The 17,435-nt window shown below is 34.8% G+C and overlaps 1 protein-coding gene across 1 annotated transcript in view; it reads left to right on the top strand.

Annotated features, from left to right (window-relative positions):
- The first annotated feature begins 295 nt into the window (after nucleotides 1-295).
- Nucleotides 296-17,435, top strand: part of LOC116002186 (putative late blight resistance protein homolog R1A-4) — a 48,788-nt gene continuing 31,648 nt past the window's right edge. The window contains exons 1-10 of the mRNA XM_031242253.1: nucleotides 296-3,424; nucleotides 3,564-3,667; nucleotides 3,890-4,066; nucleotides 4,184-4,279; nucleotides 4,739-5,134; nucleotides 5,612-5,734; nucleotides 5,972-6,074; nucleotides 6,165-6,243; nucleotides 6,620-6,681; nucleotides 6,807-7,122. Of these exons, the coding sequence (XP_031098113.1) occupies nucleotides 377-3,424; nucleotides 3,564-3,626 (3,111 nt within the window). The 5' untranslated portion in view covers nucleotides 296-376 and the 3' untranslated portion in view covers nucleotides 3,627-3,667; nucleotides 3,890-4,066; nucleotides 4,184-4,279; ... (4 more) ...; nucleotides 6,620-6,681; nucleotides 6,807-7,122. Of the gene's footprint in view, nucleotides 3,425-3,563; nucleotides 3,668-3,889; nucleotides 4,067-4,183; nucleotides 4,280-4,738; nucleotides 5,135-5,611; nucleotides 5,735-5,971; nucleotides 6,075-6,164; nucleotides 6,244-6,619; nucleotides 6,682-6,806 lie in introns of the transcript that reaches the window.

The following is a 17,435-nucleotide window of genomic DNA, read 5'->3' as shown; positions in this document are numbered from 1 at the left end:
CTTGAGATTATTTTTTGAATACTATTAACTCTATTACAATGCAATATTTCAATGCGACTCGAACCCACCACCTCTCGTATAAAGAGAAGGGTTTGATGCCACTGGACCACAAGGTCCTTGGCTTCCTTGAGATTATTAATAGACTTTGAAATTAAGTTTCTCTTTTTTTTGGGGGGTTATTAATGAAATCACAATAAAAACATATATGCCAGGCCAGCAAGCTAATTTAAGCTCTTCTCAGATCAAATCAGAGTGTTGCTTGCATATTTGATCCATCTAGTTTTCAGTGTGCAATACCAAAAATTAGAACTACATATATATTCTTACCATGCATCCAGCAAATTAAATTAAAGATTGGAATTGAGAGATAGATGAGATGGGTTGTGTTGCTTTAACTTCTCTGATTAAAACCATTGAGATTGAGTTTCTTGGGCAAACACCAAGGGGAAGGGTTTCTCTCAATGATGATGATCGAGCAGGAATCGAGTCTTTCCTTGAAAACCTTTCTTCTTTGCAAGCCCTTCTCTTGAAGGAATCCCGTGGTGATGGTGAAGATGATGCACTCAAACTCAGAGATTTAGAAATCGAAATCAGAGACTTTGCACTCAAAGCTGAAGACGACATTGAATTACAGCTTAGCAACATTCTTCTCGCTCATCAACACGGAGAAAAAGCCGCAGCTTTCCATCAACTCCTCCTCCATCAAACTTTGCAAGAAGCTGCAAAATATGCAACAGAGCTGTTGGAGTCATCAATAATGGATAGTGCTACTGTTGCTTTAACTGTTCTCATCACAAAAACTAATCATTACCGTTGGCAACACTTCCCAAAGACGGTGTATCTTTGCGATCAAACAGCAGGAGCATTGGCATATTTCTCACACCGGCTTTCTACCGTCCGAGCCTGCTTATTGCGGGAGAGGAATTCCAATAATTCTGCCGCTGCAATCAAAACATTTGAAACCAAAATCACAAACCTCGCACTCAAAACTAAGGATGACCTCCAAATACAACTAAAAAACTTCCTTCTTGCCATACACACTGTACATCAACAAAAAGCTTCCCACAAACTCTGTCACACCCTAAATGAAGCAGGAGACAGCGTAGAAGAGTTGTTGAACATAACCAAAAGTAGAAGCAGCAGCAATGAAGTTGATGATAAGGCAAATCAAACTCAACCATCAAATACTTGGTTAAAACATGCTAGCGCTGCGAATGTTGAGTCTCATGGATCCACCTCGCATGGCTTTCTAAAGCCTGAGGGCAGAATGGTTGGTCGTCACCGTGATTGTACATTCATAAAGAACCAACTCTTTTCTGCCCGTTCTCAAGTACAGATAATCTCAATTGTTGGAATGGTGGGTATTGGAAAGACGACTGTAGCAAGAAATGTGTATGAAGATCCATCAGTTGCATCCTATTTTGATGTAAGATGTTGGGTTACTATACCTCCTCCTCAACACTACAATAAGAGCGGAATGCGAAGCCAACTTCTTCAGTCAATTACACCAGTAGAAGACCCAAATGTAATTAAAAAGGGAAGCACTCCTCAAGAACTAGCAATGCAGGTACGCAAATGCTTTGACGGTAAGAAGTATCTAATTGTTTTTGATAACATTACGAGCAAGCAAACTTGGAGGCAAGCTTGGACTGACATCATAGGGCTTGTTTCTAATGGATTAGTTGGAAATTGCGTATTACTAACCACTAGACACTTAGACCTATGTTCTAATATCCATAAGATGACTTTGCTAACCACTAGACAGAACTTCAACCTAAATGCCCATACCCATAAGATGACTTTGCTAGATCCAAAAGAAAGCTGGGAACTATTTTGTAATATCCTTTCTATTGATGAAGAGCACTTGGCCCCTAAATTTGAAAAAATTAGGAACCACGTTGTGGAGAAATGTGATGGATTACCCCAGTTAATTCTTGAAGTTGCCAAGCGTTTATCTAAATGCAACAACATACAACAAGGGTGGATAAAGATTGAAAAGGAATTAGAGTCATTGGGACTTCTAGATCGCAATGCACTCAGTGTTAGTTACAATATGTTGCCACCTCATTTGAAAGTTTGCTTTCTATACTTTGGAGTCTTCCCAAAACGTAAAAAGATTCTGGTTAGAATGCTTATAAGGTTGTGGATTGCCGAGGGATTTGTGAAGCCATTGAAATATAAGGAGTTAGAAGATGATCAAGCTTATGAGTATTTACAACAGCTTACTAATAGAAGTCTTCTCTTAATTGAAGATCGAAGTTGTACTGGCAAAATCAAGACTTGTAGAATGCACAGTGCCTTACATAGCTTCTGCGTAGGAGAAGCTCAAAAAGGAGGTATTTTATGTGCAGTAAATACTCAGCAACATTCAGGATTATCATTAAAATCATTTACAAATTCCTGTCGTTGGCTAAGTTCTTACTCACACGTGTTTGACTATTACGTGCTCTTTGGTACGAACATCCCTCGCTCCATTTTTTTCTTTCTTGAAAATCCTGAAATGTTTGTTCCTCCCAAGCTGTTAAGAGTTTTGGTTTTTGATACCTCTATATCACTTCAAAGAGTGCCAGTGCAATTAGGAGGTTTAGTTTTTCTAAGATACCTATCCATAACACAATGGTTTGAGGATCTGGATGATGTAGTGTCAAATAATCCAAATTTAGAGACACTTATTGTTTCCAGTAATGGAGCACCAACAATCCATTTGCCATCTAGTATTTGGAAGCCACCAAACTTAAGGCATCTCGAACTTGGCAATTCATATATGGTAGATCCTCCAAGTGCAGATAAAAAGAATTTACAAGCATTATCTTGGGTGGTGAGACCAATTCATTGCAGAAAAAAGGTGTATAGCAAGTTCCCTACCATAAAAAAGCTGAAAATTTTCCTGAAGGATGACATAGAGCCCAGTCACATTACAGGATGCTGCAGCAATCCTATTATTTTGGATCATTTTAACTGTTTTGAAGGGCTTGAGAATCTTAGCATTTCGGTTTCCATTGGTTGCTATGCAGCCCTTCCAGAACATTGCATGTATCCTTCAGGATTGAAGAAGTTGAAGTTGATTGGGACTAATATTTCTGAGAGGGATTTAAATGTAATTGCCATGTTACCCCAGCTTATGGTGCTCAAGTTGGAAAATGCCTTCCATGGAACAGAATGGAATGTAGTAGCTCTAGAAGGATTTCCTCAATTAATATTCTTGCTCCTTGAAGCTAAAGAACTCAAGCAGTGGGTAGTTAGCTGCCGGGTTCACTTTCCGAAGCTTAGACACTTAGTCTTAAGATCATGTAATTGTTTGGAACAGATGCCAAAGGATTTTAGAGGTGAAGAGTTGGAGTCAATTGAGTTGAAGGGGTGTCACTCTTCTCTTGTCGCTTCTGCCAAGCAGTTACAGCAGAAGAGAAGTTTAAAGGATTTTGAGGTTAGAAGCTAAAGCATGTTTCATTCTTAATTTTTATTTCTTTTCTATTCAATGCTGAGCTGGTTTTCATTTTTTTTACAAAATCAATTACTATTTTATTTTTCTGATCTCATTTTGTTTCTTGCATTATTTTTCACAGATCAAAATTTTGGACCCTAAATATGATGAATCACTGAATACACATACAGAAGTGTCTATGTAAGATGTTACAAGTGCTGATTTTTGGATAACAATTAGAACATGGTATGTGTTAGGTTACAAGTGCTGATTTTTTACTTGTGTATTTTTTGCTTTAGGGTTATAAGGTTATTTTATTTTATCTAAGTATTACTTAACCTAGTTTTGTTCACTGTAGTATTTTCAAAACAATAAATAGCTCATTTAGTCACTTTCTTTGGTTAAAAGTTAATGATTCCTCATGAATGCAATAAACTTACTCTGACATTGTTATGATTACTACTGCAGAGTATCCAGAAGTTGGTAATAGATGGTACTAAAACATGGGCTCAAGATCGAGCTTTCTGTCAAAAAAGACGGTGGTTGATTTTTTTATCACCGAAAATTGTGAAAGAGATCGAATGTTGATGTTTTGTCTTTTTGAAGAAATCATGTGTGACTGGCCTGGGGCAAGCTGCCAAGCAGGTAAATTCATATTTCATCTGGTGCCTATATGTGATGATTAGTATGCTACTTTACATCTCTGTTTCTGTTTGTTTTCTGCTTTGCAATTAATCCCAACCACAAATAATGCTTTTGCAGATTGGCATTTTGTAAAGTATCGAATCAAAGATTTTACAGTGATCTTGGTTTCATTTATAGGGGCCAGGACTTTCAAATCTTGTAGTTAGTCTCGAGGTGAATTTCTTTACCATTTTGTCTTTAAGCTATAGAATCCTTCAAATAGCCTGCAGAACTTGGAAAAATTAGATTCTTCAAAGAGGTTGCAGAATAAGCATGTCGTTCCCCAACAGAGAGTGAAAAGTTTGATCTTTAACGGAGGTTATAGTAGACTGATGTTACTTTGTATTTTAATTTCATAACTTTTGAACCATATTCGTCAACTACTAATTATATTCTTTTAATTTAAAGATAAAATAGGATTACTATTTCTGTTTAGAAAAAATCACCTATGATAAATGGAGTATGAAATTAAAAATGGAGAAGCAGTACAGTATGAAATAATCTCCCAAATTAAAACCTCACACCTCTGTGATGATAACACAGTATGACACCTCCCAAAATCACATGCTATAAGTTACTGACTAATATGTTTTTGCTTTAAGTGTTTAACAGCATTGTCTTCATGTGTCACAGGCTGGAGCACCAACTGTCCATTTGCCATCCAAAATTTAGGACTTAGGAGCCACCACAGTTGAGGCATCTTCAACTCAATTGGCAATTTATATATGGTAGATCCTCCAAGGAGCTGAGGGATAAATGAAATTTGCAAACATTATCTAGGGTGGGTCCAACTCAAGGAGAATCATGTAGACTAAGATTCTTGCTTCTTGAACCTAATAAACTCAAGCATTGGGCAAGCGATGGTTAGTCTTGAGATGTTATTGTTTGGAAGAGTTCCTTGGGGTATTTAATAAAAAATTTGAGCCTGCGGTCAATTAAGTTGGATCAGTGTGACCCTTCAATTCTGTTGTTGCTTTTGCTAAGCATATACGAGGCTGGCAAGTTGAAATGGGAAACCACATTTTTAAGGTTAGAAAATATAGCATTATGTGATCCGTTATCAACTATTTTTTGAATCAATACTAACTTTCTTTACAAAATTTATTACTTTTTGTTCTCTGATCTCATTTTATTTTCTCCACTTTGCATTATTTTTTCATAGATCAAAATCCAGTGGTCTGAATATGATGATGAATCACATATATATATAGAAGAGTTTGGAGAAGATGACTTGGTTGGGCTAGTAGTAAATTAACAGTTATTTCAAAATGGTATGCGTGAGGCTTGATGTGTCTTTATATTTGCATGCCAAATGAAATGAAATGGTGTTGCTACCTTGTAATGATCGATAATTATTGAAGGTGGCAAATGAATTGAACTGGTTCCCCATCACTCATCAACTGATCTTCAATTCAAAACTTAGATTTCTTGTTTGGTGCCTTTCTCCCCTCGTTACTCAAACACTAAATTCTATCACAATTGCATTATATTGTTTCCCATTTGCAGGCCAGTAAGGATCAACTTCCTCAATCCTATCAGACATAATAGAATGAAAGAGGCAGTATTCCTAAACCTGCAGCAGGTCTTGTAAATGTAGTATTGTCAAAGGAAATGGAGAATGCAGCTCAGGTAGTCACTATCTTTGGTGAATAGTACAGTTGACAAATGCAAGATCGAAACTTGTATATTATGATGCTCAAGTTCGAAAATGCTTTCCATGGAACTCACTATCTAAAGGAGGATTTCCTGTACTAATATTCTTGCTATCTAACAACTTTGTTTCTGTAATGATGATGTTTGATGCATTCTTTTTCTGATCTGATCTCATTTTGTTTTATCTGTTTTGCATGCACTATTTTTTCGTAGATCACAATCCTTAAATGCAATATAGTGAATTACAAAATGAAGAGTCTGTACAAGACAACTTGGTCGGGCTCGTAGCTAGTGAACTAACAGTTAGTTTAAAATGGTATGTGTGAGATTGCATGTGTCTTTGTATCTGCATTTACTATACATTTGCACGCGAGATGAAATGAAATGGTGTTTCTATCTTGTACAGATAATTGAAGGTTACAAAAGAATTGGTTCCTCGTGACTTCATCAACCGATCGATCTTCAATTCAAAATTGATGATCGAGGTTAGAGGCTACATCATATCATGCTTCATATTCTTAATATTTTTTTTTTGTTTTACATTCTTTAGAAAAGCAAGGTTTTCCATTTAGCAACTTGAAGAAAAATAAATATTCTAAAATTTCTTTCTTTCTTTATTTTAATTTGTTAAGATGAATGTGGGGATCTGTTACATACAGGTTAAGATATGCATGTTAGAAGGAAGTTGAGTTTTTAATAAGCATATCTAGCTATACTAGCTTCTTCTTGCAAAACTAGGAGGTTGATTTCCATCTCCTCTGTAATGTATTAGCTAGGGATGCTTTGTATATATATTTGAATTAGGGATGCTTTGTTTCTGGTTGAATGCAACCTAACCTCATATTGCACCTCTGATTTTAGTTTCAATTGTCTCTGATTCAACAAGCTAAGGGCTGCATCGATTATGAAGAAGAATGTTTGAGGTTAGAGGCTACATCATGAATGCTTCATTCTTAATTTTTATTTTCTTTTACATTCTTTAGAAAATTAAAGCTGTTACTATTTTTTTTTTATTCTGATCTCATTTCATTCTCTCCATTTTTCATAGATCAAAATTGAAGGGTTTGAATGTGAGGAATCACCGTATCCAGTTGAAGAAGAGGACTTGGTCGAGATCACAGTGAATTAACCAAATGTACTTGCAGGCTGCAAATATAGTAGGAGGTTTATAGATTTCCATCTGATGAGAATGTGTATCCCAAATCTAGCCATTTTGGCTTTATTTTCATCTTAGGAGAGGATGCTAAATAGTTCTGAACTAGAAGCTAGTACTAATGTTGTTAAGCTGATTGGTTTACTTGACAAGGTCAAGAGGCAATGTAAAACTGCAGTGATCAATTGCATGGTTTTTGGTTCTGTGATTCTGCTTATCTCTAATTCCCCATTTATTCTGTAACATTATTAGAATATTATATATATTTGATGGTTGAGTATCATTATATATAACCTGAAAGGTGATCACTATATATATGGTATGAGGTATCTAATTGTTTTTGACAACTTTATGAGAAATCAAGCTTGGTTTTACTTCAATCAGTGTTTTCCTTATGACAGTTGGTTGGAAGTAGCATATAGTACTAACCACTAGCCATATTGATAATGATTTGCAAGGCTAATTAATGACGTTTATTTTGTTCTGTCTCTGCTATATTGATAATGAAGCACTCCTTTGTTTTTTGACTACTTTGGGAGTTTTTCTTTTTCTGCTTTGCGCTTGGCCATAGTTTTAATACCCTTTTGTGCATCATGAGCACTAGGTTCAATACGTTGTGTTGGCATTGCTGCTTGGGTATCTAAGATTGCTTTGGTTTTTTTCTGTCTTGTTGTTGCCTTCTTCATTTCTGCCCTGCAACAAGGTCACAAAGCATGAATGATCATTATAACCAGTTAGATTTCATAGTTCATACTTCATACAGTTTTCTGTTCTGATACATCATACAATTTCTTTTACAAAACACTGCAGTTACTTTTGAAAAACACTATAGTTTCTTTTCCATTAAACTATAGTTTCAAATGGAATTACACAGTGGAATATTTGACACCACATTGTCAGTTCTAATTAATAAACACTTGAGTTTCTATTCATGAACACTACGTTATTATTTCAGTTACTCTATAGTTTCATTTAAGATTTTTAGGACTTATTGTGAAACTCGATACTCACTTAAAAAGAATACAGTTTCTTTTTGAATATATAACAATTTCCTTTACCAAACACTACAGTTTCTTTTTAAATACATTACAGTTTCTTAGTGCATACACTAGAGTTCCACATTATCAGATGCATTTTATAAACAATGTATGTTCTTTCCAAAAACACTACAGTATCATTTCAATTACTATATAGTTTCATTTAATATTTTTTAGGACATAACGAGACACCACCTATTCTGTTATATTTTACACACCATTCAGTTTCTTTAAACAAACAATATAGTTTCCTTTTGAAAAGACTACAGTTTCCTTTTGAAAAACCTACAGTTTCATTTCAAAAATACTACAGAACATATGATGATACATGTGTTTTCACCCAGCTAGTTCAATTTTATAAACCATGTAGTTTCAGTGTTTGGAAAGTTTAGTATCATTTTAAGTACGATACAGTTTTTTTTGAATGATACACATGTGATTTTTTTTTTCATATTTGGCAATAATTTATGTATTTTTGTAATATGCTTTTCACTGCATGCATTGTAATGGCTGTAAAAAAACTCATATTAAACTTCAGCTCATGCGTTGTAATGACTGTAAATAGATAAATAGGATCGAGTTTGTTTGACATATAACAATGGGTTTACCTGTATTGAAGCTATTAGACTGCAATGACGCTTGAAAATGGTAGATTATGGCGACGAAACTATTGAAATTCGCAGTGGAAGAACATCGTAGCTTTTGGAGAAGACGGTATGTATTTCTTTCTTGGTTGAAAAGAAAGTGGAGAATGGAGACAAGGGCTCCCTTTTTCTGCGCTTTTTGTATTTTATATTAAAAAAAATAAGTAAATGTCCCACGACGTGATGACGTCGTGGGACGGAGTAAACGGCCGCAGTTTCATTTAGTAAATGAAACGGCGGAGTTTTGGGACCAATGTCCACAATATTGTGGACCATGGTCCACCGTATAAGAACTGGTTTAATTTAGGTGTTTATTTTAAGAGTTCTACTATATGGACTCTCAAATCTTACTTTTTAAAATTTTTTTATGTGGCAAACACTAATTAACTATTTTTTATGTTGATCTCAATATAAATGTCTACATAAAAATTTTGTCCGTGAGTAAAAGTAAGTAAAAAATAGGTGTACACATAGTATTTTCCTTATCTTAATTGGTATTTGAAGACTTTGAACAGAAAATTGACGAGTCAAAAACGGACTAAGACGTGCACTACCCGTCCATGTTTTGTAGTTTAGGTGTTTATCTTAATTGGCATTTGAAGACTTTGAACAGAAAATTGACGAGTCAAACACAGAAGCTTCTTCAAAAATATTGCAACTTGGTCAGTGACTCAGTGTTAATATATAAAAGTTATAGCATATCGAGTGTGTGTGTATATATATATATCTACACAGAAAATTGAGTAACAAATAAACATAAGTGAAGCATTCATAGAGCCATATTTTCTTTTTCGTTTATAAACTTGAAAAGCTTCTCTCATAATAATGGGGACTTGGGTTCATAAAATTAGTCATTTCTTTTTCATATTCTTCCCCTTTATAGTTATGGAGTTGTGCGTTTGCAGCGGAAGAAGCAAAGAAGGGGAGATGCGGGCACTATTGTGCTTCAAGAAGGAGTTGGAAGATCCAATGAATCGACTCTCCTCTTGGATTGACGGATTTGATTGTTGCAGTAAATGGGAAGGAGTTGAGTGTGACAATACAACCGGTCATGTCATTGGACTCCAACTAGGAAATCCCAACTTTGAATTTGAATTTGTTCATCCTCCAAAAGGTACACTCAGTCCTTGTTTGCTTAAATTGAAACAGTTACGACACCTCGATCTTAGTGGCCTTTATAATTATTTTAGTGGATCTCAAATTCCAAATTTCATAGGATCTTTTGCAAACTTGCAATATCTTGATCTATCCAACTTGGGATTTCAAGGAATCATTCCCCATCAACTTGGAAACCTTACAAGTTTACACACTTTAGTGTTGCATAATTCTTATTTTGATAGGAATCTCATAAAAGTCGATAGTTTTGAATGGTTATCTAACCTTTCAAACTTACAACTATTGGACTTGAGTAATGCTAATCTTAGAATGGTGCATAATTGGCCAGAGATGATTAGTATGCTTCCTTCTCTGCATGAGCTTCACTTACCTGATTCTGATCTTCCTAAATCATATCATCCATTTCACTGTAACAATTCTTCACTTCAAGTTCTTGATCTTTCCTTTAATGAATTTAACTATGTTATTCCTAGATGGATATTCAATCTCAATAATCTTGTTTATCTTGATCTATCATATTGTGGTTTTCTAAGTCCATTCCCTAGTGGTCATTGGAACTTTACATTCCTTAGGACTCTTAACATTAGGGGTAATGAAATGAATGGTTTGTTACCTACTCAATTATTTGGTCTTAGTTGTTTGGTATCTCTGAAGTTACATGGCAATCATTTTCAAGGTCCCTTGCCCAATAGTCCTTGGAACTTGACATCACTTAGGGTTCTTGACATCTCTAATAATGAATTGAATGCCTCTTTACCTAGTCAGTTGTTTGGTCTTAGCCACTTGGAAGCTTTGTACATAGCTTCTAATGTATTTCAAGATCCTTTACCTAGTGGTCTTTCAAACTTGACTTCCCTTAAAATCCTTGATGTTTCTAGTAACCATTTGATGAATTCCCAAATACCAAATTGGATCTATGATTGCATCAATCTAGAATCACTTAACCTTAGAGACAACCAATTGCAAGGCACAATTTCAAATTCCATTTCCAACTTGACTTCTTTGTCTACCCTTGATCTCTCTGAAAATATGCTCATGGGAGAGATACCAAAGCAAATTGGGAAACTCAGCAAGCTAAGAGTGCTTGATCTCTATGAAAATATGATTACTGGAGAGATACCAAAGCAAGTTGGGAAACTCATTAAACTAGAAGTGCTTTATCTCTTTAGAAATATGCTTACTGGAGAGATACCAAAAGAAATTGGGAAACTCAGAAAGCTACGATTGCTTAATCTCTGTAGAAATATGCTTACTGGAGATATGGCAAGTCAAATTGGGAAACTCAACAAGCTACGAGGGCTACGACAACTTGATATTTCAAGAAACAAGTTCTTCGGACATCTTCCTGAGAGTTTAGGGCATTCATTTCCACTGATGCAAAGTTTGTACATTTTTGATAACTTGTTACAAGGAACAGTGACAGAAAGACACTTTGCTAATCTCACCAAGTTAAGGTATTTTGATGCATTTGGAAATAGAATAACCATGAGTGTCAGTCCAAATTGGACTCCTCCCTTCCAACTTTATGAGCTTTATCTAAGTGGTTGGAATTTGGGTCCTCAATTTCCTGCTTGGTTGCAATCTCAACATCAAATTTATGATGTGGACATATCAAATGCTGGAATAGAGGGTGAGGTTCCGACATGGTTTTGGAACTTTTCTTCTCAAATTCATTTGGTTAATCTGTCACACAACCAAATGCGAGGTCAAATTCGGCATATTTCATTTCCGTCGCCTAGAGAGATGAGTACCTTATTAGTGTACTTGGGTTCTAACCAATTTAGTGGCTCGTTACCTCGAATATCTGTCCACATTACCGAGTTAGACCTATCCAACAACTCTTTTTCAGGAAATGTCTCTGACTTCTTTTGCCAAACACAAAATGTGCCTTTTGACCTCAGAATACTTCATTTGGGAAGAAATGATTTATCTGGAGAAATTCTCAATTGTTGGATGCATTGGCCACACTTAAGAGTCATAAATATGGGAAAAAATCAGTTGATTGGAAGTATCCCAAATTCCATTGGTTTTTTGAACCAATTGAAATCTTTAGACTTGCATAAGAACATGCTTTCAGGCCATATACCCTCATCATTACAAAACTGTACCCATCTATTGAAAATAGATTTGGGTGAAAATGGATTCACAGGGAAAATTCCAAGATGGTTGGGGACTAGACTTTCATATTTGACAGTTTTAAGGCTTCGATCAAATAAGTTCTATGGTGAATTGCCCCCAGAATTTTGTCTTCTCACGTCCCTTCACATTTTAGACCTTTCTAATAACAACTTCTGTGGTGCAATACCTAGTTGCTTTAAAAATCTCACTGCAATGATCATTGAAAAAGAGATTCAAGATGCAGACTTCCAGATGTGGTATTCATTTTATACATGGGCTGCTTTTGGTGAAAGTGCTTTAGTGACAACAAAAGGACATGAATATGAGTTTAGTACCACTATTCTATTGTTGTTTGCTGGCATGGATCTTTCAAGTAACAAATTTACTGGGAAAATTCCAATTGAATTAATGAGTCTTGTGAGATTAAGATCTTTGAACTTATCAAGAAACAACTTGACAGGAAATATCCCCATGGATATGGTCAACATGAAGCTATTAGAATCGCTCGATCTTTCAAGAAATCAACTTTCTGGAAAAATTCCACCGAGTATCTCAAGTTTGTCGACACTAAGTGTTTTGGACTTGTCTTATAACAGCCTAACTGGGAAGATACCATTGGGTACTCAGCTTCAAGGTTTTAATGCTTCGTGTTACATTGGCAACAACCTTTGTGGCCCTCCACTCTCACAAAAGTGTAGTTCTGATGATGATGAAGGTGACATTTCCAAACATGAAAACAATGGAGATGATGATAGCTCTGAAGTGGACGTGTTTTATGTTAGCATGGGTATAGGATTTGCAGTGGGCTTTTGGGGGATGTGTGGCTGTTTGTTTCTTGTGAGACCATGGAGGATTGCTTATTTTAAGTTCTTAGATAACAAGTTGAAGTCATTTTTTACATGGCTACATGTTCTGAGAGCTTGATGCTTTTAGTGTTTTACAATACGTGCATTTACCAAACATATGTTAGGAATTTATTTAAATGTACTGTATATATTTGTGCTATCATAATCCTTGTAGAAATAATGCTCTGTATAAGAGAGATACTCTGGGGAGAGTCCAGAGAGAAAGTGGTAATGGAGGAAAAGTACATATTGGCAATTGTTTCATTTAAACTTTCAAACACATTACACACCTTTCCTTATAAAATTGAATGGATTAATGGTAAAATAATTACGGAGTATATCATTTAATCATCAGCTCAACCGCAAATTTTACTGTGGAACGCGGTCCACAATCCATTGTGGACTGCGCATCAAAACGACATCGTTTTGATTAATGAAAACATACGGATGAAACGGCCTCCATTCCGCGTCATTCACTTTCAATTTATATATATACACTGCAGTTACATTTCAACACAACTGCAGTCACATTTCAACACAACTGCAGTTTCTTTTCGATACAACTACAGTTTCATTCGATATTATACACTCAAATATGTGAATGAACCTGTTATTTAGTTTCCTTTCAACACAACTACAGTTTCTTTTATAATACAATGCAGTTTCATTTCAACACAACTACAATATCTTTTCGATATAACTACAGTTTCATTGGACAATATACACCAAAAAATGTAAAACTGTTATTCAGTATCAGTTTATATACATTGCAGTCACATTTCAACACAATTAAAGTTACATTTCGATATAGTTACAGTTTCATTTGATAATATAAAAACAAAAAGAAATGTGAGACCGTATTTTTACGACTGGGACTACGGAGAGTAATCCAAATTACTACATCGACACCAACAGTTAAGTGGTATCCTAACCCAGTTTACTGGTGTCGGTAAAGACATGTCAAAGTCGATTATGGCTGACCACTTGCCAAAAGTGGGTTTGAATGGTTCGATTTGCTGTTTTGCGTGAGGTGAACACATGTAAATCCAAGGGCGTTCTACAGATTATGTAATGCATGCACTCATGAATGGAAATTCAGACTTCCTAAATAAAAGGAGCATGACTAGAATTTTAGGAAGGTCATTTTATATTTTTATTTTTTTTTGGGCAGGTGAAGACAAATTCTGGAATGCTTGTTCCTAGATATATATCTTGGATTTTGAGCCTGTGGATTAAAACATCCAATAGGCCATAAATCTGATCTTCTGAAACAAATTTACGTCCTTGATAATCAAGGCAATTTATATAATGGACCCGCTCCACGTAACATTATAGACTTTGAATTGAAATAATGAGATACAGAATTTATATTCGTATGGTGCGTTTGGTTAGAAAAAGTGAATTAAATTGAAAAAAAAAATTTCAATTCCATGGAAGATTAATAATGTGGAATAAAGTCGTAATTGTTACAAATCATTCTTAATTATTATGGACATTATTATTGCAGCGTATGTAACACTTATGTAATCATTGTATCCATTTAATACCTTTGTATAAATATGTGTATCCTTGGATGTAAAAGATATATGAAATTCTCACGCTCAACCCGATAAACAGCTCTATGTAGTATCTGTTCCACTCCCATCATCCATGTGGAAGTGTTAATTGAAACACCGGATGCCACTTGACCACAAGGTCTTTGGCCCATTATAATTGTTTTATTGACCAATTATCTATTTAATTTTGTTCATTATAATGGTAATAAATTTTTAAATATAAACCATTTTTATATATACCTTTATATGGACTAGTTACAGTCGTAAATGCTCGTTATTATATATTTCTAAGCATTAATGTTTGTTCTAGCAATTTCCCTTTTCCATTTAAAGCACATTAAATATCTTGAGGGAGGACTTTTGGATTGCTATTCGCACCCCATATAAGCTCAATCATTATTGCATGGACCATGGTCCACATAGCTATGTGGATCATAAATAAAAAGTACATTATTTTTGTACATAAAGTATATTATTTTAGGGTACATTATTTAAGTACTGAAGGTACATTATTTTATATATACTATCAAACAATGTACCTTCAGTACAAAAATAATGTACCTTCAATACAAAAATAATGTACTTTTAGTATGATAAAAATGTACTTTTTATTTTTGGTCCATACAACCATGGTCCATGCAATAATTTGCCATATAAGCTTGAGAACATTTGACCACATAAATTGCAAACAAATTTAAAACAGTAAAACAAAACAAATGGAACCAACAATGCGAAAATAAAAGAGTAACAACCGCTAGCAATAGAGATGGTAGTAGGGGAAGACGATGGGACACCGCCTCTGATCCGTTTGCTTCACGGAGGCGGCGACCGTGTTGATAACCAGCATTACGTGGGATTATGAAACTAAATAGAATTATGATTCTCAATAGAACTAGGATTGTAGAGTCCTAACAAGAATAAAGGTTTTAAGGAATTGAAGTTAGAAAATGATTTCATATATCTATATGGAAAGGGCGACACATACAATATAATGTTATTTTCATAACAAGAATGGTACGTGAAATAATTGTTGTTACGCTAAGCCAATTTAGTTGTTTATATTGAACATCACAACATGTCAACATACTTGGTGTTCGGGTGANTTACGCTAAGCCAATTTAGTTGTTTATATTGAACATCACAACATGTCAACATACTTGGTGTTCGGGTGAAGATATGCAAGTTGAAATCTGGAAAAAAAAAAAAAAAGTAGTTTTCCGCGGCAATACCGACCACCAAGATGGTCGGACAATAAGATCAGTTTAAACAGTTTAAACTGAAAAAAACATTTCCGACCACTTTTACTTGGTGGTCGGAAATGCTCTCTAAGTAAAAAAAAAGTGACGAAAATTTTCTGACCACCTTGTAAAAAGTGGTCGGAATTTCCGACTTCCGACCAACATAACCGCCCAACGAAAAAATGAAAATAAGTCACTTTTTGTGACCATTTTTTTGGGTGGTCTGAAAATGATAATTTCCAGCCGTGCATGTATAGCTACATGAGCCCATATATAACCAAATACAATACTACCCGAGCGTATTTACCTCCAATATAATGGTGGCAAAACTCTCATCGGTTTTTTGCTCAAGCTTATCCATATCAGCCGATGCCTGCCGCATATGCCTGCCGCATACCCCCAACCCGTCTATAGAGGTGTGTAATCGGTTAATCAAATCGTTTTAATCGAAATTTTTAAAAGTTTAACCGTTAACCGAACTAAACTTTGTATTACCGAATTAACTGAACCAAAGTTTTTTTTCAATTAATCGATCAGTTAACCAATTAATCAAAGTTTTTTATGTTAAAGTTTTAAATCTTTAAAATAATAACTATAATAATAAATTCAATTAAAATAATACTTATAATAATAAATCTATAAGAAAATATACAAACACAATACCATAACAACACTACAAACACAAGAGCACAAATTATAAAGTCCAAACATCCATATATATATATATATATATATATATATATATATATATATATATATATATATATATATATATGTATATAAATAAAATTTTGGTGAATCGTTCGATTAATTTGGTTAACCATAATTTCGAACCGAATTAACCGTTAACCGAAATTTTACAAATCCTTTAACCATTAACCGAACCGAACAAAATTCTTCGGTTTGGTCGATTAACTGAAGTTTGCACACCGCTACCCGTCTATAGGGGTAAAAGTTGGGAGTATGATTTTAAGAGTGCATCTAGTATTTTTGCCGTCGAGCAATTCTACATATACTCCCAATTCACACTCTCATTTTCTACTCCATATGAGTTGACATGCTTTGATTGATCAATTTAATAAGGGGCCATGATGTTTGTCCACTCCTTTTTTTCATCATCCAATTAAATTTGAACACAATTAGGAGTAAAAGTTGGGAGTATGATTTTGAGAGTGCATCTAGTATTTTTAACGTCTATATCGCAGCCTCAACTGCACCCGAGGTACTGCCAACTAGGGGGCTCGGGAAGGGGGACCAGCGTTTCACCGATTTAGCCTCTTGTTCGTGACCGGTTAGGTGTTCAAGTGGAAGGGCGATGTCGGTTGACCACTCGTCCACTATTGATGAGCAGTATGCAGTGATATACCCATGCCATTTAAACTCTCATAAGATATTTATAAACAATATTACCACTACAATTTAGGACAATGCAAACATCAATTTAAAAACACGATCAATACATTTTAGATTTTTATTATTCTTCTTTGAAATAGTAAATATGGCCAAAGGACCTTGTGGTTTAGTGGCACCTGGTGTCCCGGTTTACACTCCCACATGAATGATGGGAGTGGGTTTGAGCCTCCACTACTATAGGAAATACATTTAATGTCGCTTAAATAACGCCGGTTTTTTAAAAAATCGACGTAAAAAAATTACTTATATTTAGAATTTTTTAAAAAAGGGATAGAACGTCAGTTTTCGTATAAAACCGACGTCGTACATAATTAAAAAAAAATATTTAATTACTATACGACGCCGGTTCACATCGGTTCGCTTATGAAACGACATCGTATATATTTTATTTTTATTTTTATTTTTTTTAAATATACCTTACGGCGTCGGTTCGGCTAAGAACCGACGCCGTATAGTATAATTATATATATATATATATATATATATATATATATATATATATATATATATATATATATATATACGACGTCGGTTCGCTTACGAACCGACGTCGTATA

The sequence above is a fragment of the Ipomoea triloba genome, chromosome 13 (assembly GCF_003576645.1).
Source record: "Ipomoea triloba cultivar NCNSP0323 chromosome 13, ASM357664v1".
Classification (NCBI taxonomy): domain Eukaryota; kingdom Viridiplantae; phylum Streptophyta; class Magnoliopsida; order Solanales; family Convolvulaceae; genus Ipomoea; species Ipomoea triloba.
Note: the sequence above shows the minus strand (reverse complement) of the source record. Positions and strands in the feature narration are given on the sequence as shown.